Consider the following 24,922-nt stretch of genomic DNA (forward strand, 5'->3'; position numbering starts at 1 on the left):
AATAAAATATATAAGGGAATATAAATATATTCATATATATATACTCAGAAAAAGAGAAAGGCTGCCATCTGGAATTCTGACTTTTAGCAAGCTGCCAGCCCAGGAAGAGAGCAGAATGCAATCAAAGTATCATGACCTGAATTATGCCAAGCAGTCTGTGAGCTCTGTGAATGGACCTGTGAATATTTCCAGTATCATTGTAGGACAGAACTACCAAATACCTTTTAGCGAAGATTCCGGTTTCAGTGTCAAAAGATCAGGTACGGTTCTCATTCAGCAGGTAGGGTTGGGCACAGCAGAAGAACACAGGACATGAAGAATGGGAGTACACAAAAAGAGAGAAAAAGAAACATATGTCCCATTCAAAATGGGCCTGCACAGTACAATATCAGAACCCATGATGATACTGGAAAAGGAACCAAGCAAACCAACAATGGAACAGGAATCATTCTAGATAAGACAATTTTTATGAAAGGGCCTGAAAAAACTCTAAAGTATTTTTAAAACACTAGAAAGCATAAATGAAGGAATAATTTTACTATTTAAAAAGAGAAATTACAGGCTACAGCCCTGTCCCCCTTCTCTCCACACCCCGCCCCCCCGCCCCCCACACACACACACAGCCAATGCCACCAGTGCAAATGCACACATGGAGGCTGGAAGCCCTGCACCTGCCAGCACCCTGCCCCCGCCACACCACCACCACTGTCAGAGCAGGAGCACCGCATCCCCACTCTCGCCAGTACTCTGCCCCAGCCTATGTGCACGCACCCTACTGCCCTGCCATGGTGCAGGCATGTGCGACTGAGCACAGATCCTGCTGCTGCCACCCCGATGCAGTGCTTTGGCCAACTCCCCTTCATCAGAGCGCTCTGGCCAGCAGACTGGAAATATCTCAGCCCTGCCAGCACAGCAGGTTCATAACCTCAAGGGGCCAGAGAGAAAAAGCCAGGAGTCTGATACCAGCCCCACCCCCAGAGTTAGAGCACACAGCCCAGGAGTGCTGAGCCGAGCACTGGCCCCCTAAAACCTTCCAGAAATGAAGCCAGTTGACTGAACCCACTCTGTACCACAATCAAACCCCCAAGGAAATCAAAGAAGATAAAAGCAAAAACAAACAAACAAAAAACACATCCAAAGGATAGCAACTTCAAAGATTGAAAGAATATCAACCAATATAGATGAGAAAGGACAAGTGCAAGAACTCTGGCAACTCAAAAAACCAGAGTGGCTTTTTACCTCCAAAAACTGAACTAGTTCTCCAGCAATGGTACTTAATCAGGCCGAAATGGCTGAAATGACAAAATTGAATTCAGAATATGGATAGGAACAAAGATCATCAAGACTCGGAACAAAGTCAAAAATCTAAAGATTCTAAGGAGTACAATAAAAAGATACAGGAGATGAAAGATGAAATGATCATTTTAAGAAAGAACCAAGCTGGCCGGGAGAAGTGGCTCGCGCTTGTAATACCAGCACTTTCGGGGGCCGAGGTGGGCAGAGCACGAGGTCAGGAGATCGAGACCATCCTGGCTAACCCGGTAAAACCCCATCTCTACTGAAAATACAAAAAATCAGCCTTGCGTGGTGGTGGGTGCCTGTAGTCCCAGCTACTCGGGAGGCTGAGGCAGGAGAATGGCATGAACCTGGGGGGCGGAGCTTTCAGTGAGCCAAGATCACGCCACTGCACTCCAGCCTGGGCAACAGAGCAAGATTCCATCTCAAAAAAAAAAAAAAAAAAAAAAAATTCGAGAATTTCCTAACACAAATCAATAGCAGAATTGACCAAGTGGAGGAAAGAATCTCAGAGCTCGAAGACCAGTTCTTCAAAATAACTCAGTCAGACAAAAATAAAGAAAAATGAATAAATGAATAAAACCTCCAAGAAATGAGATTAGGTAAAGACCAAATCTACAACTCACTGGCATCCCTGAAAGAGCAGGAGAGAAAGCAAGCAACATGGAAAACATTTCAGGGTATCATCCATGAAAATTTCCTCAACCTCACTAGAGAGGCCAACATTCAAATTCAGGAAATGCAGAGAACACCTGTTAGACACTATACAAGATGACCATGCTCAAAACACATAGTCATCAGATTCTCCAAGGTTGAAATACATTAAAAGTGTGTTAAAGGCAGCTAGAGAGAAGGGGCAGGTCACCTACAAAGAGAACACCATCAGGCTAACAGCAGACCTTTCAGCAGAAATCCTACAAGCAAGAAGAGATTGGGGGCCTATATTCACCATTCTTAAAGAAAAGAAATTCCAACCATGAATTTCACACTCAGTTAAACTAAGTTTAAAAGCAAAGAAGAAATAAGATCCTTTTCAGACAAGCAAATGCTAAGAGAATTCGTTACCACCAGACATGCATTGCAAGAAATCCTTAAGGAAGTGCTAAATATGGAAAGGAAAGACTATTACTAGCCACTACAAAAACACAATTAAGCACATAGACCACTGACACCATAAAGCAACCACACAATCAAGTCTGCATGATAATCAACTAACAACATGATGACAGGATCAAATCTGCACATGTCAAAATTAATCTGAATGTAAACAGGCTAAATGCCTCAATTAAAGGGCACACAGTAGCAAGTTGGATAAAGAAACAAGATCCAAATATTCAAGAGACTCACCTCATATGCAATGACACCCATAAGCTTAAAGTCAAGAGAGAGGGAAAAATCTACTAAGCAAACAGAAAATGGAAAACAGCAGGGGTAGCTATTCTAATTTCAGACAAAACAGACTTCAAACCAATAATGATCAAAAAAGATAAATAAACTTATTACATAATGGTAAAGGGGTCAATTTGAAAAAAAGACCTAATCATTCTAAATATATATGCACCCATCACAGGACCCAGATTCATCAAGCAAGTTCTTAGAGACCTATGAAGAATTTTAAATAACCATACAACAACAGTGGGAGATTTAAACACCCCACTGAGAGTATTAGACAGATCACTGAAGCAGAAAACTGGCAAAGATATTCAGGACCTGAACTTGACACTTGACCAAATGGACCTAACAGATATCTCCACCCAAAAACAACGGAATATGCATTATTCTCATCTGTGTGTTGTGCTTGCTCTAAAATAAATGACAAAATTGGCCATAAAACAATCCTCAGCAAATTTAAACAACCAAAACCATATCAAGCATACTATCGGACCACAGTGCAATAAAAATAGAAATCAATGCTAAGAAAAATGATGAAAATCATACAATCACATGGAAATTAAACAACCTGATCCTGAATGACTTTTGGGTAAACAATGAAATTAAGGCGGAAATCAATAAATTCTTTGAAAATAATATGAATAAAGATACAACATACAAGAATTCCTGGGGCATAGCTAAAGCAGTGATAAAAGGGAAAGTTATAGTGCTAAATGCCCATATCAAAAAGTTAGAAAGATCTCAAATTAACAACTTAACACCACAGCTACAGGAACTGGAGAAATAAGAGCAAACCAACCACAAAGCTAGCAGAAGACAAGAAATAACCAAAATCAGAACTGAACTGAAGGAAATTGAGATGTAAAAAACCACACGAAAGATCAAAAAACCTATGTGTTTCTTTTTTAAAAGAATAAATAAGATTGACAGACTGCTAGGCAGGCTAATTAAAATTTTAAAAAGACTCAAACACAATCAGAGATAACAAAGGGGACATTACCACCAACCCCACAGAAAAACAAAAAACCTCAGAGACTACTTCAAACACCACTATGCACATAAACTAGAAAACCTAGAAGAAATGAATAAATTCCTGGATACATATATCTCACAAGATTGGACCAAGAAAAAATTGAATTCCTGAACAGACCAATAATGAGTTTCAAAGTTGAATCAGTAATAGAAAGCCTAACAACCAGAAAAAGCCCAGTACCAGATAGATTCACAGACAAATATCAGAAATATAAAGAAGAGCTGGTACTGTTCCTACTGAAACTATTACAAAAAGTTGAGGACGAGGGACTCCTCCTTAATTCATTCTATGAGGTAAGCATCATCCTGATATCAAAACCTGGCAGAGACACAGCAACAAAAACAGAAAACTTCAGGCCAATATCTTCGATGAACATCAATGCAAAAATTCTCAGCAAAATATGGGCAAACCAAATCCAGCAACACATCACAAAGCTTATCCACCATGACTGAGTAGGCTCTATCCTTGGGATGCAGTATTTGCATAAACATATGCAAATCAATAAATGGGATTTATCATATAGAACTAAAGACAAAAACCACATGATTATCTCAATAGATGCAGAAAAGGCTTTCGATAAAATTCAACATCACTTCATGTCAAAAACCCTCAATAAACTAGGCATTTAGGCATTGAAGAAACATACCTCAAAATAATAGGAGCCGTTGATAACAAACCCACAGCCAACATCATACTGAATAGGCAACGGATGGAAGCATTCTCCTTGAGAACTAGAACAAGAAAAGGATGTCCACTCTTACCACTGCCATCCAACATAGTACTGGAAGTCTTAGCCAGAGCAATCAGGCAAGAGTAAGAAATAAAAGTCATCCAAGTAAGAAAAGAGGAAGTCAAACTATCTCTCTCTGCAGACAATTGATTCTATACCTAGAAAACCCCATAGTCTCTGCCCAAAAGATCTGCTCCTAGGAGTCTCTGCTTCTAGAACTGATAAACAATTTCAACAGTTTCAGGATTAAAAAAAAATCCACATAAAAAAATCAGTAGCATTTCTATACACCAAAAACATCCAAGCTGAAAGCCAAAACAATAATGCAATCCTATTCACAAGACCCACAAAAAGAGTAATACCTAAGAATACAGCTAACCAGGGAGGTAAAAGATCTCTACAAGGAGAATTACAAACACTGGTGAAAGGAATTGAAGATGACCCAAACAAATGGAAAATCATTCCATGCTCATGATTAAGAAGAATCAATATTGCTAATATGGCCATACTGCCCAATGCAATTTACAGATTCAATTCTATTTCTATCTAACCACAAATGACATTCTTCACAGAGTTAGAAAAAACTATTTTAAAATTCGTATGGAACCAATAAAGAGCCAGGATAACCACGGCAATCCAAAGCAAAAAGAGCAAAGCTGGAAGCTTTATGTTACCCAACTTCAAGCTATACTACAAGCCTAGAGTAACCAAAAGAGCATGGTACTTGTACAAAAAACAGACACATAGACCAATAGAACAGAATAGAGAGCCCAGAAATGATGCCATACACCTACAACTATCTGATCTTCAATAAAGTTACCAAAAAAAGCAATGGGAAAGGACTCCCTATTCAATAAATGGTGCAGGGATACCTGGCTAGCCATATGCAGAGGATTGAAACTAGACCCCTTTCTTACACTATGTATAAAGGTCAACTCACGATGGATTAAAGACTTAAATGTAAAACCCAAAACTATAAAAACTCTGGAAGATAATCTAGGAAATATCATTCTAAATATAGGCCCTGGCAAAGATTTCATGACAAAGACACCAAAAGCAATAGCATCAGAAACAAAACTTGACAAATAAGACCTAATTAAACTAAAGAGCTTCTGCAAAGCAAAAGAAACTAGCAACAGAGTAAACAGACAACCTATAAGATAGAAGAAAATATTTCAAACTATGCATCTGACAAAGATTTAATATACAGATTCAGTAAGGAATTTAAGTTAACAAGCAAAACACAAAAAACCTCACTAAAAAGTGGGCAAAGAACTTAACAGAACTTAACAGACACTTTTCAAAAGAAGACATACGTGTGGCCAAAAGCATATAAAACAAAGTTCAACATCACTAATTATTATAGAAATGCAAATCAAAACCACAAGGAAACACCATCTCACACTAGTCAGAATGGCTATTATTAAAAAGTCAAAAAATAACAGATGCTGGCAAGGTTGTGGAGAAACAGGAACTCTTATACACTGCTGCAGGGAATATAAGTTAGTTCACCATTGTGGAAAGAAGTTTGGCAATTTCCCAAAGAACTTAAAACAGAATTACCATTAGACCCAGTAATCCCATTATTGGATACATCCCCAAAGGAATACAGATTGTTCTGCCAAAAAGACATATGCACACATATGTTCATCACAGCACTATTCACAGTAGCAAAGGCATGGAATCAACCTAAATGCATATCAATGGTAGACTGGATAAAGAAAATGTGGTAAATAGATACCATGGAATACTACACAACCATAAAAAGGAGATCATGTCTTTTGCAGCAAAATGGATGGAGTTGGAGGCCATTATCCTAAGTGAACTAATGCAGGATCAGAAAACCAAATACCACACAATCTCATTGACAAGTGGGAGCTAAACATTAAGTGCTTAGCTCAAAGGGAACACAAAGCAGGGAACAACAGACACTGGAGCCTACTTGAGGGTAGAGGGTGGGAGGATGATGACAGTCAAAAAGACCACCTAACAGTACTATGCTTGCTACCTGGGCGATGAAATAATCTATACACCATGACACACAATTTACCTGTATAACAGACTGCAACAGGTACCCCTGAACCTAAAATAAAAGTTAAAAAAAAAAGTGATTCAAACTTTGATAATACTTATTGCTCCTTATTTAAAGAGTGGAAACTGAATTCCAATATTTTCAATTAAAAATAACATTTTATAAGAAAGTATATTAAAATATTAGTTAAAATATGGGGAAAAGTTATAAAAGCATAACAGGCAGAAATAAAACACAAAAAGGAAATATATTCAAAATCTTGAGAATAAAAAAATTCATAGACATTTAAAACTCAGTAGATAAGATAAATTCTAGTCTAAAAACGGTTGAAGAAAAAAATGATAACTAAGAAGAATGTCAGAGAGAAAAAAATAAGGCAAGTTTTTTTTAAGAGTAAAAGCGAGATTAAGAAATTTAGAGGACTGCTTAACAGGCTTCCAAAAAATGTCTAACATAAGTTCTACAAGTAGAGATTTCAGTGTTCTGTGTATTAGTCCATTCTCATGCTGCTATAAAGGACTGTCCCAGACTGTCTAATTTACAGAAGAAAGAGGTTTAACCGACTCACAGTTCCACATGGCTGGGGAGGCCTCAGGAAATTTACAATTATGGCAGAAGGGGAAGCAAACATGTCCTTCTTCACGTGACGGCAGGAAGGAGAAGTGAAGAGCAAAGAGGGGGAAAAGCCCTTTATAAACTATCAGATCTCATGAGAACTGACTCACTATCACAAGAACAGCATGGAGGTAACCACCTCCATGATTCAATTACCTCTTACTGGGTTCCTCCCATGACATGTGGGGATTATGGGAACTACAATTCAAGATGGGATTGGGTGGAAACACAGCCAAACCATATCATTCAGAGAATACCAAAAAGCAATATTCAAGATGATTCAGGTAAAAATTTTCCAAAGTTTGAGGAATTTTTATTTAATTTTTAAGTTTTGTGGGTCCATAGTGGATGTCTATATTTATGGGGTATATGGGATGTTTTGACACAGATACACAATATGTAAATCACATCAGTTTAAATGGGGTATCCATCAACATAAGCATGTATCCTTTGTGTTACAAATAATCCAATTATATAATTTATTTTAAAGCATACAATTAAGTTGTTATTGACTATACTCATCCTGTTGTACTATCAAATAGTAGATCTTATTCATTCTAACTATATTTTCGTACCCAGTAACAATCTTTCCAACCCCCCAGACCCCTACTACACTTCTCAGCCTCTGGTAACCATTCTACTATCTATCTTCATAAGTTGGGTTGTTTTAATTTTTATCTCCCACAAACAAGTGAGAAAGCTTGTCTTTCTATGCCTGGTTTATTTTACCTAATATAATGACCTCCAGTTCCATCCATGTTGTTGCAAATGACAGGATCTCATTCTGTTTTATGGCTGAACAGTACTCCATTGTGTACATCTACCACATTTTCTTTATCCATTCACCTACTGATGAACCCTTAGGTTACTTCCAAATCTTGGCTATTATGTACATAGGTGTACCTGGAAGGAAGGCATGGAATCCAGGAAACAACAGAAAAATGTTGGAAAATTCTTTAATTCTTGTTTTTTTAATAAAAGCTGAATTTTTGTCTTAAGAGATAAGATTTAAAAACATATGTTCAGTGTCCAAAATTTAGAAAATAGAAATAAGCAAAAGACACAATTTAAAAATCATCCTCAGGCCAGGCGCAGAGGCTCATGCCTATAATCCCAGCTCTTTGGGAGAGAAAGGCAGGAGGATCACTTAAGCCCAGGAGTTCAAGACCTGCCTGGGCAACATAGTGGGACCCTATCTCTACACACACACACACACACACAAAATCATCTTCATTCCCACTGAAACAGGAAAGTTCCCAGATTCCCCTCACAGGACATGTAACAGGGATGTGGCTCCCCTATTTGGTCACCCTGCAGCTCAAACCCCTAGAAGTAGCATGCAGATGGGCAGGTACAGAGGCTAGGGCGAGTGCTTTGGGCTCTCGGCCCTGCGGTAGCATCTAGGGGTGGGTGCCTGTGACTCCCGAAACCCAAGTGGGCATGTGTTACAGTGTGCTCCTTTAGCTTTGCTATCTGTGGATGGCTTGTGTGTTAATCAGCTCAATGGGCCCTCTGCTTTACTGCAAGGACAGGGGGCCAGTGTGACAGCCTTCTGCATCCTGAGCTCTTGCCCAGTGTCCCAGAAGAATCAGATCATACACAGGCTTAAAGGAAGAGTGCAAGGTTTTATTGAGTGATGGAGGTGGCTCTCAGCAAGATAGATCGGAGCTGAAAGATGGGATGGAGTGGGAAGATGGTCTTCCCCTGGAGTCGGGCCACCCAGGGGCTGGACTCTTCTCTGACAGCCCCCAGCCAAACTGCCCTTGGCATCCCGACATCCCTCCTATTCTCTCTTTCTCTGCTACATTGTTCCACCATGGCTGGTCTGCTAGTCTGCTGGCCTCGACAATCAGCTGATTCTGTGTGTGCCTGCTAATGTCTCAGGTTTATATGGGCATAGGATAGGGGACATGGTGAGCCAGAGTGGTCTTGGAAAATGCAACATTTGTGCATGAAAACAGGAGTGCCTGTTCTCATTTAGGTTCACGGGCACAGGCCCAAGGGTGGAGCCCTTGCCAGGGACCCTGCCCTTCTCTACCCAGCACTTCCCTGCCTGCCTCCCATATCACCAGGATACAGAGATAGCCACTGTTAATATTAGTAAAAGTAGTTCTGGTATTATCCTATGCATATTTTTATTAAAATTATATTATGTAATTCAAATTACATGTATCCCTTTTCCTATTTCACACAAATATCTTTCTGTGTTACTATTATTCTATAACTCTTGTTTAAGAGCTGGATAAATTATTTAAATTACTTGATTTAATTAATTAAGCAATGAACTCTTCTTTTTTTACCTTTTTGCAGCCCTTTCATTTGTTTTAGATAACCTGAACTTCCATTTGGGCATGTCTTCTAAAAATCTACAAATAAATTGTCTTTTCCAAATCAGAATGTTTCCACCAATATTGCTAAGCATACCTAAAAATTATAAATCTAAAGTGCAAAAATGTTAAGGACACTGAAAAAAAAAGTCGGTTTCATTGAGTTTCAGTTTTTAAAATAACGCAACTTGAGTATTTGATTTTGAATTCCATGATGAGCAATATAAGTAGAAGTGAATGAACACTTCAACTTGACTGTGTAATTTATTTTTACAAAAATCTCTTTAGAGATCCCTGTCTAGTCAGCAAATAATTGCTTTAACTTGGATTTTAATATTAGCACTGAATGATTTATGTACATTAAATAACGTGATTCTCACTAACCATTTATGAGCTTAGAATGATTATCTCCCTTCTGTACATAATCACACTTCAGGGAAGAAAGGTTAAGTGGTTTGCCTAAGATCACTCAGCCAGGCAACGGATTATCTCAAAATATGATCCTTAAGTCTTTAAATCATTAGACTCGGCTGGCCTCAGCAATACTTAAGAGGCATAAGGAATATGCTCTTAGGCTTTTCCTCAAATGATTTATGTGGCATAATATCTCATTTGTTTATAGGGTCTTTTTGTTTCTTATGACACAATTTGGTCTATAAGCAAGCATGAGACATCATAAAAATGAACATTAAGAATCAACATGTGGAAAAAATTCTGGAAGACAGCATATCAATTTCCAACATAGTACATAAACCAGGCAGATAATATAAACTATCATTTGTGGAAGGATCGTGGGGGGAGAAAAGAAGGAATAACAGAAAGCAAATAGTGTGAATAGCTTCCTTTGGTGGAGCTTCAGTTCTAGGTTAGATTTCAACAAGCTCTGAATGAAAGAAGCAGAGGTCTTGTGCATTCCCTGAGAGCAGTTCTCTCCATCTCCAGTATAAAAGCATCCATACGTATCAATCTGGCCATATCCACACCGGTGGCAAATATGCTTCATATATTTTACACAATTCACACTAAGTGGGAAATTCTTGGAATTCAAGATTTTTTTTTTTTTTTTTTTTGAGATGGAGTCTCCCTCTGCCGCCCAGGCTGGAGTGCAGTGGCAGGCTCTCTGCTCACAGCAAGCTCCGCCTCCCGGGTTCATGCCATTCTCCTGCCTCCCAAGTAGCTGGGACTACAGGCACCCGCCACCACGCCCGGCTAATTTTTTATATTTTCAGTAGAGACGGGGTTTTACCATGTTAGCCAGGATGGTCTCGATCTCCTGACCTCCTGATCCACCCACCTCGGCCTCCCAAAGTGCTGGGATTACAGGCGTGAGCCACTGCACCTGGCCAGAATTCAAGAATTTTTAACAGTGATCTGATCAGAATTAGAAATGACCTTGGTAAACTAAAGTGGAAGCCAAAACGGTAGTGGAATGATTTACTGGAAGGATCATATCAGATTCTTATTACCTAGTAGGCAAGGAGAAGGAACCAGCCCACAGTTGTGCCTTTAAGAAGGGTAAGGGAAAGAGGAAGCTTAGGGTTTGTTTTTTGTTTTTTCATTCAACTAAGTCAACAAAGTTATTTTAAGAAAAAATATTACTAAATTATTTAACCAATAATTGTTTAATAAAATTGACTTTTTGTTTTAAAAATAAAATGACCAACTTCTCCAGGTCTGCCAGGAACTTCTCTGGTTTTAAAACTGAAAGTCCTGCCAGGCTCCGTGGCTCACGCCTGTAATCCTAGCACTTTGGGAGGCCGAGGCGGGTGGATCACGAGGTCAGGAAATCGAGACCATCCTGGCTCACACAGGTTTCCGTCTCTACTAAAAATACAAAAAAAAATTAGCCTGGCGCAGTGGCGGGGGCCTGTAGTCCCAGCTACTAGGGAGGCTGAGACAGGAGAATGGCATGAACCTGGGAGGCGGAGCTTGCAGTGAGCCGAGATTGTGCCACTGCACTCCAGCCTGGGCGACAGAGTGAGACTCCGTCTCAAAAAAAAAAAAAAAAAAAAAACCGGAAGTCCCATGTCCTGGGAAACTCCTCAGGCCCAGACAAACAAGAAAGTCTGGTCAAAATAAAAAATAAAAAACAAGTGTGATCATTGTCCAAAATTTAAAAAATACAAATAAGCAAAAATGAGAAATGAATCGTCCACACTCTCAGTATGCAGAAACAGCCACTGCTAATATCAGCGAACATATTTGTATTATCTCTATGAAATAAACTTTATAACAATGCAAGTTACTGTTGTTACAATATGGCAGGTGGGTGCCGGGTAATATTGTTTGAATTTTTTTAAAAACTCTAAATAAGCTGTTTAAAAAATATGCCAAATACCTTAGTATATGTACCTTTTCATATGATTGCATCATTCTATAAACTCTGATAAATTTTCAGTTGTGTATTGACCATTTTTGCTATTCATTCTACAAACTCCCTTAACCTTCTACTTTTATCTCTGAGATACAGTACCAGCCGATACATTAGCAGCATGCTTTCTGAGTTCTGATAACTGTATCACAGTGTAATCTCACTGCTCAGGGATATGCAGCCTTTCATTTCTTATTCCATTTCAATTTCCCTGTAGGCCAGGGAAGGGAAATTTCTACCTAGGGAGTTTAGCATCATTTAACATTGATGTGACTTGTCCAACAATCTCCTACATGAGGGAGACCATATGTCAACCACAGTTATCAATATCTACTTATACATATGAAGCTCTTTTTATTTTGTGGAAGGTTTAACTTTCTGAAAGCATTCCATGTCCAGTTTTAAAGTCACTAGGGGAGAAGGAAAATAAAACTCAGTGTTAGAAAAGAAATACATCTTTTATCTACTTGAAAATATCCACACTTGGCTGGGGCCATATTTCAGGATTGTTGTGATCCAGAAAGTACCTCTCTCAATGAAGAAGTACTTACTATCCATATGTGAAGTTACTCCTCTCTTGACAATAACACATATCATAATGGCTTCTTCTGTTTTATGTTTAGCTACACAATGCCTGTTGGCAGCCCTGGAGTTGTTTGTACGATTGAAATGACTGCAGATGGAAAACCTCCAGTACAGAAGAAAGACACAGAGATTTCCCAGGCCTCTCAGGTAGATATGCAAATATCCAGTTCCAAACACTAATTGTGCCCTCAGTATTTCAGATAATTATTTTTTATGTTACTAAGCAGTAATCATATTTCTTAATTGAACAGATTCCTTGTAAAAAACTCTCAACAAAGCACCAGAAAATTCAACTCATACTTTAGGGATTATTAAATATATTTAATGTTGCCTGTCACTATCAAAGTTTTATCAAATTTAACAATAAACTGATTTTCCTTTCACACTTTGGATTTAATATATTGTGCTTGATTTTTTTTTTTAAAAAAAAGACAGCTCCAGAGTGGGGAAAGATTGGCAAAATATGACAATTTTTTTAAAACTTGTGTTTTTATAGGATATTATAGTACTTGCACTGTTAAAAAAGGCCGTTCCCAGTCTTCCAGATTTGCATTGGCCAGAAAATTTCTCTTAGAAACATTGAATGAGTCTAAATTAAAAGAAAAGAGAATATCTATCCCTCCAGAGACCAGGCAATTTGCTGAATTCTTTCTGTTTTAATGATGTGGTTGGTTACATTTTTCTTAGTATAACTTTATTGCAATACATTTATGATAAAAATTCCTAGTTCATTTGATCATCATGGAGAATTAATCTGTATAATTAGAGACCTAATTTTAGTAGACATTAAAACAGCCACTATGCACTGCCTTAATGAATTGGAAATTTCATTTTATTTTCATTCCTTCTATATAGTCTCTTGAGTATATATAGGCATCCAAAAGCAGCACATAATAACATCTAACATTTGTATAAGCACATTGTATTTTCCAAATTATGGCCTTAAATATTATCTCATTTAATATCTGCAAGAACCCTGAAAAGGTAGAATGATTATCTCTTTTCTACAGCTGAGGGATACTGAGTATCTTATTTGACCGGAATTTTATAGTGGTAAGAAAGGAGGCTCTATCTCAGGCTCTGTTTCCTAGCACTTTTGTGTTCCTTTATAATGCACTGTACTGATCTTCATTTGCTACTGCAGCCAATTCAAAATTGTTCAAGTGGGTTGTTAGGGTAGGAATAAAATTGTTTTTGTGTTTTAAAAAGTCATTCTAGATCCTGAGAGGGCCACATTCTTAGATTTAAGACATGGAATATTCAAGCAGTGAAAATATATGAATCACTCATAGTGAAAAATGTAAAGCATTCAGTATGACTATGTCTTTATTAACTCCTTGTAGTCGCCCATTTTTTATATTGAAAGATCTGTATTTTCTTATGAATAGCATAAAATATGCTACTAACTTCTACATTAATGAATCACATTTCTAACATGTAGAATCCAGTAAGTGCTCAATAAATATCTTTTTGTTGTTGAAAATGTTAAATATGACATATTTATAGCCTCTTTGACAAACCAGTCACCTTGCCCTTTAGGCTGACCAAATGAAATACCGATCAGAATGCTGCAAGTTGCATGTGCACACACAAGGGAGTAGAATTTATTATTTCAATGGAAAATAATCTGATAATTTTAAGGTGGTAAAGAGAGAATGCATGTAGGCACTCTAAAGCCTCAGTGGCTGTTCCCTGCTGCCACTACAGGAGCTGTCACATGCTTTTATAACTCTGCCTCCTTAAGTTCAGCCCAATTCAAGTGCTCCTAAGCCTGGGTGAATCACTGCTGCCTTCTAACTTGTGTCAACCCCGAAGCTCAATTTGGTCACGCTTGTGGAGGCTGTATGTGGTGAGATTCTCTCAGACACACTTCAGTCCCAGAGTCACGGTATATTACAGCCTCCAGGGCCCAACCTCTATGGCAAATGCCCTTTCTCCCCAAGTCCTGGCAGGATCTTGTCTGAGAAAGAGCACCTAAGGGTGGCTTTTCTACTGCAAGTTTTCTACTGCCATTTCCTCTATTATTACAGTAGGAGGATGATGGAAGTTTGTGGAATAAAGATACAAGAACTGAAAATTTTGCGAGCTGAAGCTATTTAATTTTAAGAATCATGGACTTTGGCACAAAATATCAAAATAGGTTCCAGTGCTGCCTCTACTCATTATAATTTAGCAGTGATTGTTAAGTATATTCAAAGAATCATTATGTACAAAATAGTATTTTTCAGTATATAAACCCAGAACAAAGCCAGACTGATACCAAAGGGGTTAAATCTCAAATGTGATATTCTAGGTTGGATAAGAAAAAGCACCTATATTAATTTGGAGGTTTTCCTGGTAATTTTGAAAGTAAAAAGTAAAAATTTATTCTTAATTCTGATAATAGCTAAAATATATAATACTATGTTCCAGACACTGTTCTAAGCACTTTTCATATTTTAAATTATTTAATCATTACCATAAAATATGAAGTAAATACTATTATTATCTCCAAATACAGAGAAGGAAAATAAAGCACGAGGATGAGTTTCCTGTCCAAGATCACACAGCTATTTGGGGACTCAAACCCAGACATTCTCACTAGATAGTCCATGCTTTTAACTAAAACTATGTGGTCTCACAACATTTTATATGATATTTTTTCTTTTTTTTATTTCTAATCTGATTTATTTTGTTTTGTTTTTTACTTTAAGTTCTGGGATACATGTGCTGAACGTGATTTATGATGTTTTCCTTTATTCTATTGCAACTATTACTAAGCAACAACATTTTATGTGTACAGTTAATTATATACACATTATTGTTAATTACTGTTAATTATATACACATTATTATAGAACAGATCTCTAGAACTTTTTCTTCTTATCTGAAACTCTATAGTCATTGAAGAGCAACTTTTCATTTATCTCTCCCCGCAAACTCTGACTACTTTCTGCTTCTATGAGTTTACTTTCTATACCTTATTTAAGTGGAATTATGCAGTATTTGTACTCTGTGGCTGGCTTATTTTATTTAAGATAAAGTCCTCAAGGTTTATCTATATTGTACCATATGACAAGATTTCCTTCTTTTAAAAAATTGAGAGGGGAGGAGCCAAGATGGCCGAATAGGAACAGCTCCGGTCTACAGCTCCCAGCGTGAGTGACGCAGAAGACGGGTGATTTCTGCATTTCCAACTGAGGTACTGGGTTCATCTCACTGGGGAGTGCCAGACAGTAGGTGCAGGACAGTGAGTGCAGCGCACCATGTGCGAGCCGAAGCAGGGTGAGGCATCGCCTCACCCGGGAAGCGCAAGGGGTTAAGGAATTCCCTTTCCTAGTCAAAGAAAGCAGTGACAGATAGCACCTGGAAAATCCGGTCACTCCCACCCTACTACTGCGCTTTTCCAATGGGCTTAAAAAACAGCACACCAGGAGATTATATCCTGCAACTGGCTCAGAGGGTCCTATGCCCACGGAGTCTAGCTCACTGCTAGCACAGCAGTCCCAGATCAAACTGCAAAGGTGGCAGCGAGGCTGGGGGAGGGGCGCCCACCATTGCTGAGTTGGTTGTTTGATTAGGTAAACAAAGTGGCCGGGAAGCTCAAACTGGGTGGAGTCCACCACAGTTCAAGGAGGCCTGCCTGCTTCTGTAGGCACTAATTCTGGGGTCAGGGCACAGACAAACAAAAAGACAGCAGCAACCTCTGCAGACTTAAATGTCCCTGTTGGACAGCTTTGAAGAGAGTAGTGGCTCTCCCAGCATGCAGCTTGAGATCTGAGAAGGAGCAGACTGCCTCCTCACGTGGGTCCCTGACCCCCGAGTAGCTTAACTGGGAGGCACCACCCAGTAGGGACAGACTGACACCTCACTCGGCCAGGTACTCCTCTGAGACAAAACTTCCAGAGGAATGATCAGACAGCTGAATTTGTGGTCTCACGAAAATCGGCTGTTCTGCAGCCACCGCTGCTGACACCCAGCCAAACAGGGTCGGGAGTGGACCTCTAGCAAACTCCAACAGACCTGCAGCTGAGGGTCCTGTCTGTTAGAAGGAAAACTAACAAACAGGAAGGACATCCACACCAAAAACCTGTCTGTACGTCACCATCATCAAAGACCAAAGTTAGATAAAACCACAAAGATTGGAAAAAAACAGAGCAGAAAAACTGGAAACTCTAAAAATCAGAGTGCCTCACCTCCTCCAAAGGAACGCAGCTCCTCACCAGCAACAGAACAAAGCTGGATGGAGAATGATTTTCATGAGTTGATAGAAGAAGGCTTCAGACGATCAAATTACTCCGAGCTACAGGAGGGAATTTGAACCAATGGCAAAGAAGTTAAAAGTTTGGAAAAAAAATTAGACAAATGGATAACTAGAATAACCAGTGCAGAGAAGTCCTTAAACGACCTAATGGAGCTGAAAACCAAGGCATGAGAGCTATGTGATGAATGCAGAAGCTTCAGTAGCCGATGCGATCAACTGGAAGAAAGGATATCAGCGATGGAAGATGAAATGAATGAAATGAAGCATGAAGAGAAGTTTAGAGAAAAAAGAAAAAAAAAGAAATGAACAAAGCCTCCAAAAAATATGGGACTATGTGAAAAGACAAAATCTACATCTGATTGCTGTACCTGAAAGTGAGGGGGAGAATGGAACTGAGTTGGAAAACACTCTGCATGATATTATCCAGGAGAACTTCCCCAATCTAGCAAGGCAGGCCAACATTCAGATTCAGGAAATACAGAGAATGCCACAAAGATACTCCTTGAGAAGAGCAACTCCAAGACACATAATTGTCAGATTCACCAAAGTTGAAATGAAGGAAAAAATATTAAGGGCAGCCAGAGAGAAAGGTCGGGTTACCCACAAAGGGAAGCCCATCAGACTAACAGCAGATCTCTCAGCAGAAACTCTACAAGCCAGAAGAGAGTGGGGACCAATATTCAACATTCTTAAAGGAAAGAATATTCAACCCAGAATCTCATATCCAGCCAAACTAAGCTTCATAAGTGAAGGAGAAATAAAATACTTTACAGACAAGCAAATGCTGAGGGATTTTGTCACCACCAGGCCTGCCCTAAAAGAGCTCCTGAAGCAAGCACTAAACACGGAAAGGAACAACCGGTACCAGCCACTGCAAAAACATGCCAAATTGTAAAGACCATCAGGGCTGGGAAGAAACTGCATCAACTAACAAGCAAAATAACCAGCTAATATCATAATGACAGGATCAGATTCACACATAACAATATTAAATTTAAATGTAAATGGGCTAAATGCTCCAATTAAAAGACGCAGACTGGCAAATTGGATAAAGAGTCAAGACCCATCAGTGTGCTGTATTCAGGAAACCCATCTCACTTGCAGAGACACATATAGGTTCAAAACAAAGGGATGGAGGAAGATCTACCAAGGAAATGGAAAACAAAAAAAGGCAGGGGTTGCAATCCTAGTCTCTGATAAAACAGACTTTAAACCAACAAAGATCAAAAGAGACAAAGAAGGCCATTACATAATGGTAATGGGATCAATTCAACAAGAAGAGCTAACTATCCTAAATATATATGCACCCAATACAGGAACAACCAGATTCATAAAGCAAGTCCTGAGTGACTTACAAAGAGACTTAGACTCCCACACAATAATAATGGGAGACTTTAACACCCCCCACTGTCAACATTAGACAGATCAACGAGACAGAAAATTAACAAGGATACCCAGGAATTGAACTCCACTCTGCACCAAGCGGACCTAATAGACATCTACAAAACTCTCCACCCCAAATCAACAGAATATACATTGTTTTCAGCACCACATCACACCTACTCCAAAATTGACTACATAGTTGGAAGTAAAGCACTCCTCAACAAATGTAAAAAAACAGGAATTATAGCAAACTGTCTCTCAGACCACAGTGCAATCAAACTAGAACTCAGGATTAAGAAACTCACTCAAAACTGCTCAACTACATGGAAACTGAACAACCTGCTCCTGAATGACTACTGGGTACATAATGAAATGAAGGCAGAAATAAAGATGTTCTTTGAAACCAATGAGAACAAAGACACAACAAACCAGAATGTCTGGGACACATTCAAGGCAGTGTGTAGAGGGAAATTTATAGCACTAAATGCCCACAAGAGAAAGCAGGAAAGATCCAAAATTGACACCCTAACATCACAATTAAAAGAACTAGAGAAGCAAGAGCAAACACATTCAAAAGCTAGCAGAAGGCTAGAAATAACTAAGATCAGAGCAGAACTGAAGGAAATAGAGACACAAAAAAACCCTTCAAAAAATTAATGAATCCAGAAGCTGGTTTTTTGAAAAGACCAACAAAATTGATAGACAGCGAGCAAGACTAATAAAGAAGAAAAGAGAGAAGAATCAAATAGATGCAATAAAAAATGATAAAGGGGATATCACCACAGATCCCACAGAAATATAAACTACCATCAGAGAATACCATAAACACCTCTATGCAAATAAACTAGAAAATCTAGAAGAAATGGATAAATTCCTCGACACATACATCCTCCCAAGACTAAACCAGGAAGAAGTTGAATCTCTGAATAGACCAATAACAGGCTCTGAAATTGAGGCAATAATCAATAGCTTACCAACCAAAGAAAGTCCAGGACCAGACGGATTCACAGCCGAATTCTACCAAAGGTGCAAGGAGGAACTGGTACCATTTCTTCTGAAACTATTCCAATCCATAGAAAAAGAGGGAATCCTCCCTAACTCATTTTATGAGGCCAGAATCATCCTGTTACCAAAGCCTGGCAGAGACACAACAAAAAAGAGAATTTTAGACCAATATCCTTGATGAACATCGATGCAAAAATCCTCAATAAAATACTGGCAAACTGAATCTAGCAGCATATCAAAAAGCTCATCCACCATGATCAAGTGGGCTTCATCCCTGGGATGCAAGGCTGGTTCAACATATGCAAATCAATACATGTAATCCAACATATAAACAGAACCAAAGACAAAAACCACATGATTATCTCAATAGATGCAGAAAAGGCCTTTGACAAAATTCAACAGCCCTTCATGCTAAAAACTCTCAATAAACTAGATATTATGGGACGTATCTCAAAATAATAAGAGCTATCTATGACAAACCCACAGCCAATATCATACTGAATGGGCAAAAGCTGGAAGCATTCCCTTTGAAAATGGGCACAAGACAGGGATGCCCTCTCTCACCACTCCTATTCAACATAGTGTTGGAAGTTCTGGCCAGGGCAATCAGGCAGGAGAAGGAAATAAAGTGTATTCAATTAGGAAAACAGGAAGTAAATTGTCCCTGTTTGCAGACGACATGATTTTATATCTAGAAAACCCCATGATCTCAGCGCAAAATCTCCTCAAGCTGATAAGCAACTTCAGCAAAGTCTCAGGATACAAAATCAATGTACAAAAATCACATTCTTATACACCAATAACAGACAAACAGAGAGCCAAATCATGAGTGAACTCCCATTCACAATTGCTTCAAAGAAAATAAAATACCTAGGAATCCAACTTACAAGGGATGTGAAGGACCTCTTCAAGGAGAACTACAAACCACTGCTCAATGATATAAAAGTGGATACAAACAAATGGAAGAACATTCCATGCTCATGGGTAGGAAGAATCAATATCGTGAAAATGGCCATGCTGCCCAAGGTAATTTATAGATTCAATGCCATCTCCATCAAGCTACCAATGACTTTCTTCACAGAATTGGAAAAAATTACTTTAAAGTTCATACAGAACCAAAAAAGAGCCCACATCGCCAAGTCAATCCTAAGCCAAAAGAACAAAGCTGGAGGCATCACGCTACCTGACTTCAAACTATACTACAAGGCTACAGTCACCAAAACAGCATGGTACTGGTACCAAAACAGAGATATAGACCAATGGAACAGGACAGAGCCCTCAGAAATAATGCTGCATATCTACAACTATCAGATCTTTGACAAACCTGACAAAAACAAGCAATGGGAAAAGGATTCTCTATTTAATAAATGGTGCTGGGAAAACTGGCTAGCCATATGTAGAAAGCTGAAACTGGATCCCTTCCCTATGCCTTATACAAAAATTAATTCAAGATGGATTAAAGACTTACATGTTAGACCTAAAATCATAAAAACCCTAGAAGAAAACCTAGGCAATACCATTCAGGACATAGGCATGGGCAAGGACTTCATGTCTAAAACACCAAAAGCAATGGCAACAAAAGCCAAAATTGACAAATGGGATCTAATTAAACTAAAGAGCTTCTGCACAGCAAAAGAAACTACTATCAGAGTGAACAGGCAACCTACAGAATGGGAGAAAATTTTTGCAACCTACTCATCTGACAAAGGGCTAATATCCAGAATCTACAGTGAACTCAAACAAATTTACAAGAAAAAAAACAAACAGTCCCATCAAAAAGTGGGCAAAGGATATGATCAGACACTTCTCAAAAGAAGACATTTATGCAGCCAAAAAACATATGAAAAAATGCTCATCATCACTGGCTATTAGAGAAATGCAAATGAAAACCACAGTGAGGTAACATTTCACACCAGTTAGAATGGCGATCCTTAAAAAGTCAGAAAACAACAGGTGCTGGAGAGGATGTGGAGAAATAGGAACACTTTTACACTGTTGGTGGGAGTGTAAACTAGTTCAACCATTGTGGAAGTCAGTGTGGTGATTCCTCAGGGATCTAGAACTAGAAATACCATTTGACCCAGCCATCCCATTACTGGGTATATACCCAAAGGACTATAAATCATGCTGCTATAAAGACACATGCACACGTATGTTTTTTGCTGCACTATTCACAATAGTAAAGACTTGGAACCAACCCAAATGTCCAACAACGATAGACTGGATTAAAAAAATGTGGCATGTATACACCATGGAATACTATGCAGCTATAAAAAGGATGAGTTCATGTCCTTTGTAGGGACATGGATGAAACTGGAAACCATCATTCTCAGCAAACTATCACAAGGACAAAAAACCAAACACCGCATGTTCTCACTCATAGGTGGGAGTTGAACAATGAGAACACATGGACGCAGAAAGGGGAACATCACACACCAGGGACTGTTGTGGGATGGGGGGAGGCGGGAGGGATAGCATTAGGAGATATACCTAATGCTAAATGATGAGTTAATGGGTGCAGCACACCAACATGGCACATGGATACATATGTAACAAACCTGCATGTTGCGCACATGTACCCTAAACTTAAAGTATAATAAAAAAAAAAGTTTGTTAGAATTGATTCAAGACTTAGGAAAGCGCTATAATTACTATAGTTACAATGACATTTTGTTATAAAGGATACAAAAAAATTGACTATTCCATATATATATATATCATTTTCCTTTTTTATTATATTTTAATTGACAGATAATAATAGTATATATTTATCAGGTACAATGTAGTGTTTTGATACATGTATACTTTGTGGAATGATCAAATTCGGCAAATTAGCATATCCATTACCTCAAATATTTATCATTTCTTTGTGGTAAGAAATTCAAAATCCTCTCATTTGGTTGTTTTTAAATATGTTATTATTAACTATAGTCACCATGCCGTGCAACAGATCACCAAAATTTATTCTTCTTATCAAATTGGAACTTTGTACCCTTTGACCAATGTTTTTCTTTTTTCTATTCCCATCCCTGACCAGCCTCTGCAATCACCATTGTACTTTCTATCTCTATGAGTTCAACATTTTTAGATTCTACATATAAGTGAGATCATACTATACCACATTTTCTTTATCCATTCATCCATTAATGGACATTTATGTTGTTTCTATCTATTGAATGATGTGAATAATGTAAATAATGCTACAATGAACATCCAACTGCAAATAATCTCTTCAATATCCTATTTCCAGTTCTTTTGGATAAGTACCCAGAAGTGGTATTGCTAGATCAGATGGTAGTTCTATTTTTAATTTTTTGAGGAACCCCCATACTGTTTTCTATAGTGGCTGCATCGTCTTACATCCTGACCAAGAGTGCTCATAAATTTCCATTTCTCCACATCCTCACCAAGACTTGTTATTTTCTGGTTTGGGTAATAGCCATCCTAACAAGTATAAAGTGATATCTCATTGTGGTTTTGATTTGCATTTCCCTCATGATTGGAGATGGTGAGCATCTTTTCATATACCTGTTGGCCATTTGTATGTCTTATTTGGAAAAATGTCTATTCAAGTCTTTTGCCTATTTTTTAATCAGGTTATATTGGAGTTTTTGTTTGTCTGCCTTGTGTGTTTGTTCATTGATATTGAGTTGTAGAAATTCCCTATATGTTTTGGATATTAACTCCTTATCCAACCTATGGCTTGCAAATATTTTCTCCCATTCTATAGGTTTCCTTTTCACTCTGTTAGTTGTTTTCTTTGCTGCACAGAAACTTTTTAGTTTGACATAGTCCCACTTGTCTATTTCTGCTTTTGTTGCCTGTGCTTTTGGTGTTATATCCAAGAAATCACTGTCAAAACTAATGAAGCATTTTCCCCATGTTTTCCTCTAGGGGTTTTATGGTTTGGATGTTAAGTTTAAGTCTTTAATCAACTTTGAGTAGATTTTTATGTATAGTGTAAGACAAAGATCCAATTTAATTTTTTCAGTTTTCAAAATCCTTGCTTTTTAAATTATACCATTAATTTCTTATACAATAAAGGGATTTCAGAAGAAACAAAGGAAAACATATTATTGATTGTCTTACTGATTCATTGAAAATATCATAGAGCTGAAGAAATTGATTCCTGATGATGAGTAGGGGTTACCTTCTTGAAAATAGTTTCCTACTGTGTGGAAAATATTGTGGAAAGTGGTCTGGAGTCTTCCTTAGAATATGAACTTGTCTTCATTCTTTTGTTATTATGGTCAATATAATGGTCAGTAGAATGTTTGCAATCCAAGATGTTGCTGAAACTCTCCTGTCAGGAACTGCCTTAGTGAAAAAGGAATTCAAGGCCTTTCAGGGTCTCTCATCTCTCAGTTACTAGCGGAAGAGAATTGACTTGTGACTAACAAGGAATTCCTGGGACATTCTTAAAATAATGAGAATCCTTGGGAACATGCACTATTTCCTACTCCCATTAGAGTAATTGTTGCATAAGCAGATTGAACATATTTATCTGTTCCTACTTAAGGTTTGCCACTGGACTGATGTATCAGAATTTTAATGCCATGTAATTATATATTGTAAATTAAAGCAGTGTAGCATACTTGTTGAGAATAGAATATTTTACATTTTATGACATCTTCAGTGACTGTACCTCAGCTAGGTTCTGAATTTTCTACTACCTCAAGATATCTTTCAGATATATGCCAAATGCTTGCTCATTATAAAATGACACTCTTTTGCATGTGAATAGCCAGTTTTCCAAAGACCATTTTTTGAAGATTATTTTCCACATGCATTTGTGGTACCCTTTGCAGAGATCATTTGACCATGTGTCCATGGGATTTTTCACAGCCTGTTATGTTTCGTTGGTTTATACATTTCTTTATGCCAGCACCATACACTTTTGATTACTATAGCTTTGTAATATACTGTGAAGTCAGGAAGTGGGAACCTCTCCCATTTTGTATTCTTTCCCAAGATTGTTTTGGCTATTTGGCATCCTTTGGTGCCATATGAATTCCAGCATTGTTTTTTCAATTTTTGTAAAAATATCTTTGGAATTTTGGTAGGGATTGTATTGAATCTGTAGATTACTTTGGAGAGTATGGACATTTTATTGATGCTCCATGAATGTAAAATGTCTTTCTTATTTATTTGTGCCTTTCTTCTCTTTCAAGAATGTTTTGTAGTTTTAAGTTACACATTTTTTGCCCTCTTAAGTTTATTCTTTTTCTATTTTATCCTTTTTCATGTATTATAGATAAAACTGTTTTCTTATTTGTGATAGTTAATGGTTAGTCTATGGAAATGTAATTATTTCCATATATCTATGATATATAGATCCATATATCTATGGAAATGATATAAAATGCTGATTTTCGTATCCTGAAATTTTGCTAAATTTGTTGGCTCTAACAGTTTTTGTGTGTGTGCATGTATGTCAGAGACATCATTAAGGTTTTCTATGTATATTATCATATCATCTGTGAACAAAGATAATTTTATTTCTTTATTTCTTATTTGGATGCATTTTGTTCCTTTTTTTTTCTTTTGCCTAACTGCTCCAGCCAGGACTTCCAGAACTATGCTCAATAAAAGCAGTGAGTGGGCATCTTTATCGTGTTCCTCAACTTGAAGGAAAAGCTTTAGGTGTTCACCATTGAGTATGATGTGTATTCTGTTGAATTAATTTCCTCCTAATCCTAATTTGCTGAGTATTTTTTCATGAAAGAGTTCAAATTTTATAAAATGACATTTTGCATTTATTGAGATGATCCTGTGATTGTTATCTTCCAGCCTGGTAATGTAATGTATTATTACATTCTCCTTCCTGCTTTACAAGGTGGCAGGAAGGAGAATGAACGCAGGAGGAACCAAACACTTATAAAACCATCAGATCTCAAGAGAACTGCTGCT

At 37.9% G+C, this 24,922-nt stretch overlaps 1 protein-coding gene across 1 annotated transcript in view; it reads left to right on the top strand.

Moving 5' to 3' along the window:
- Nucleotides 1-24,922, top strand: part of EYS (eyes shut homolog) — a 1,808,075-nt gene that overhangs the window by 1,498,966 nt on the left and 284,187 nt on the right. The window contains 1 exon segment of the mRNA XM_030809409.1: nt 12,420-12,528. Coding sequence (XP_030665269.1) covers nt 12,420-12,528 — 109 coding nt within the window.

Source organism: Nomascus leucogenys, chromosome 3, assembly GCF_006542625.1.
Source record: "Nomascus leucogenys isolate Asia chromosome 3, Asia_NLE_v1, whole genome shotgun sequence".
Taxonomy (NCBI): Eukaryota; Metazoa; Chordata; class Mammalia; order Primates; family Hylobatidae; genus Nomascus; species Nomascus leucogenys.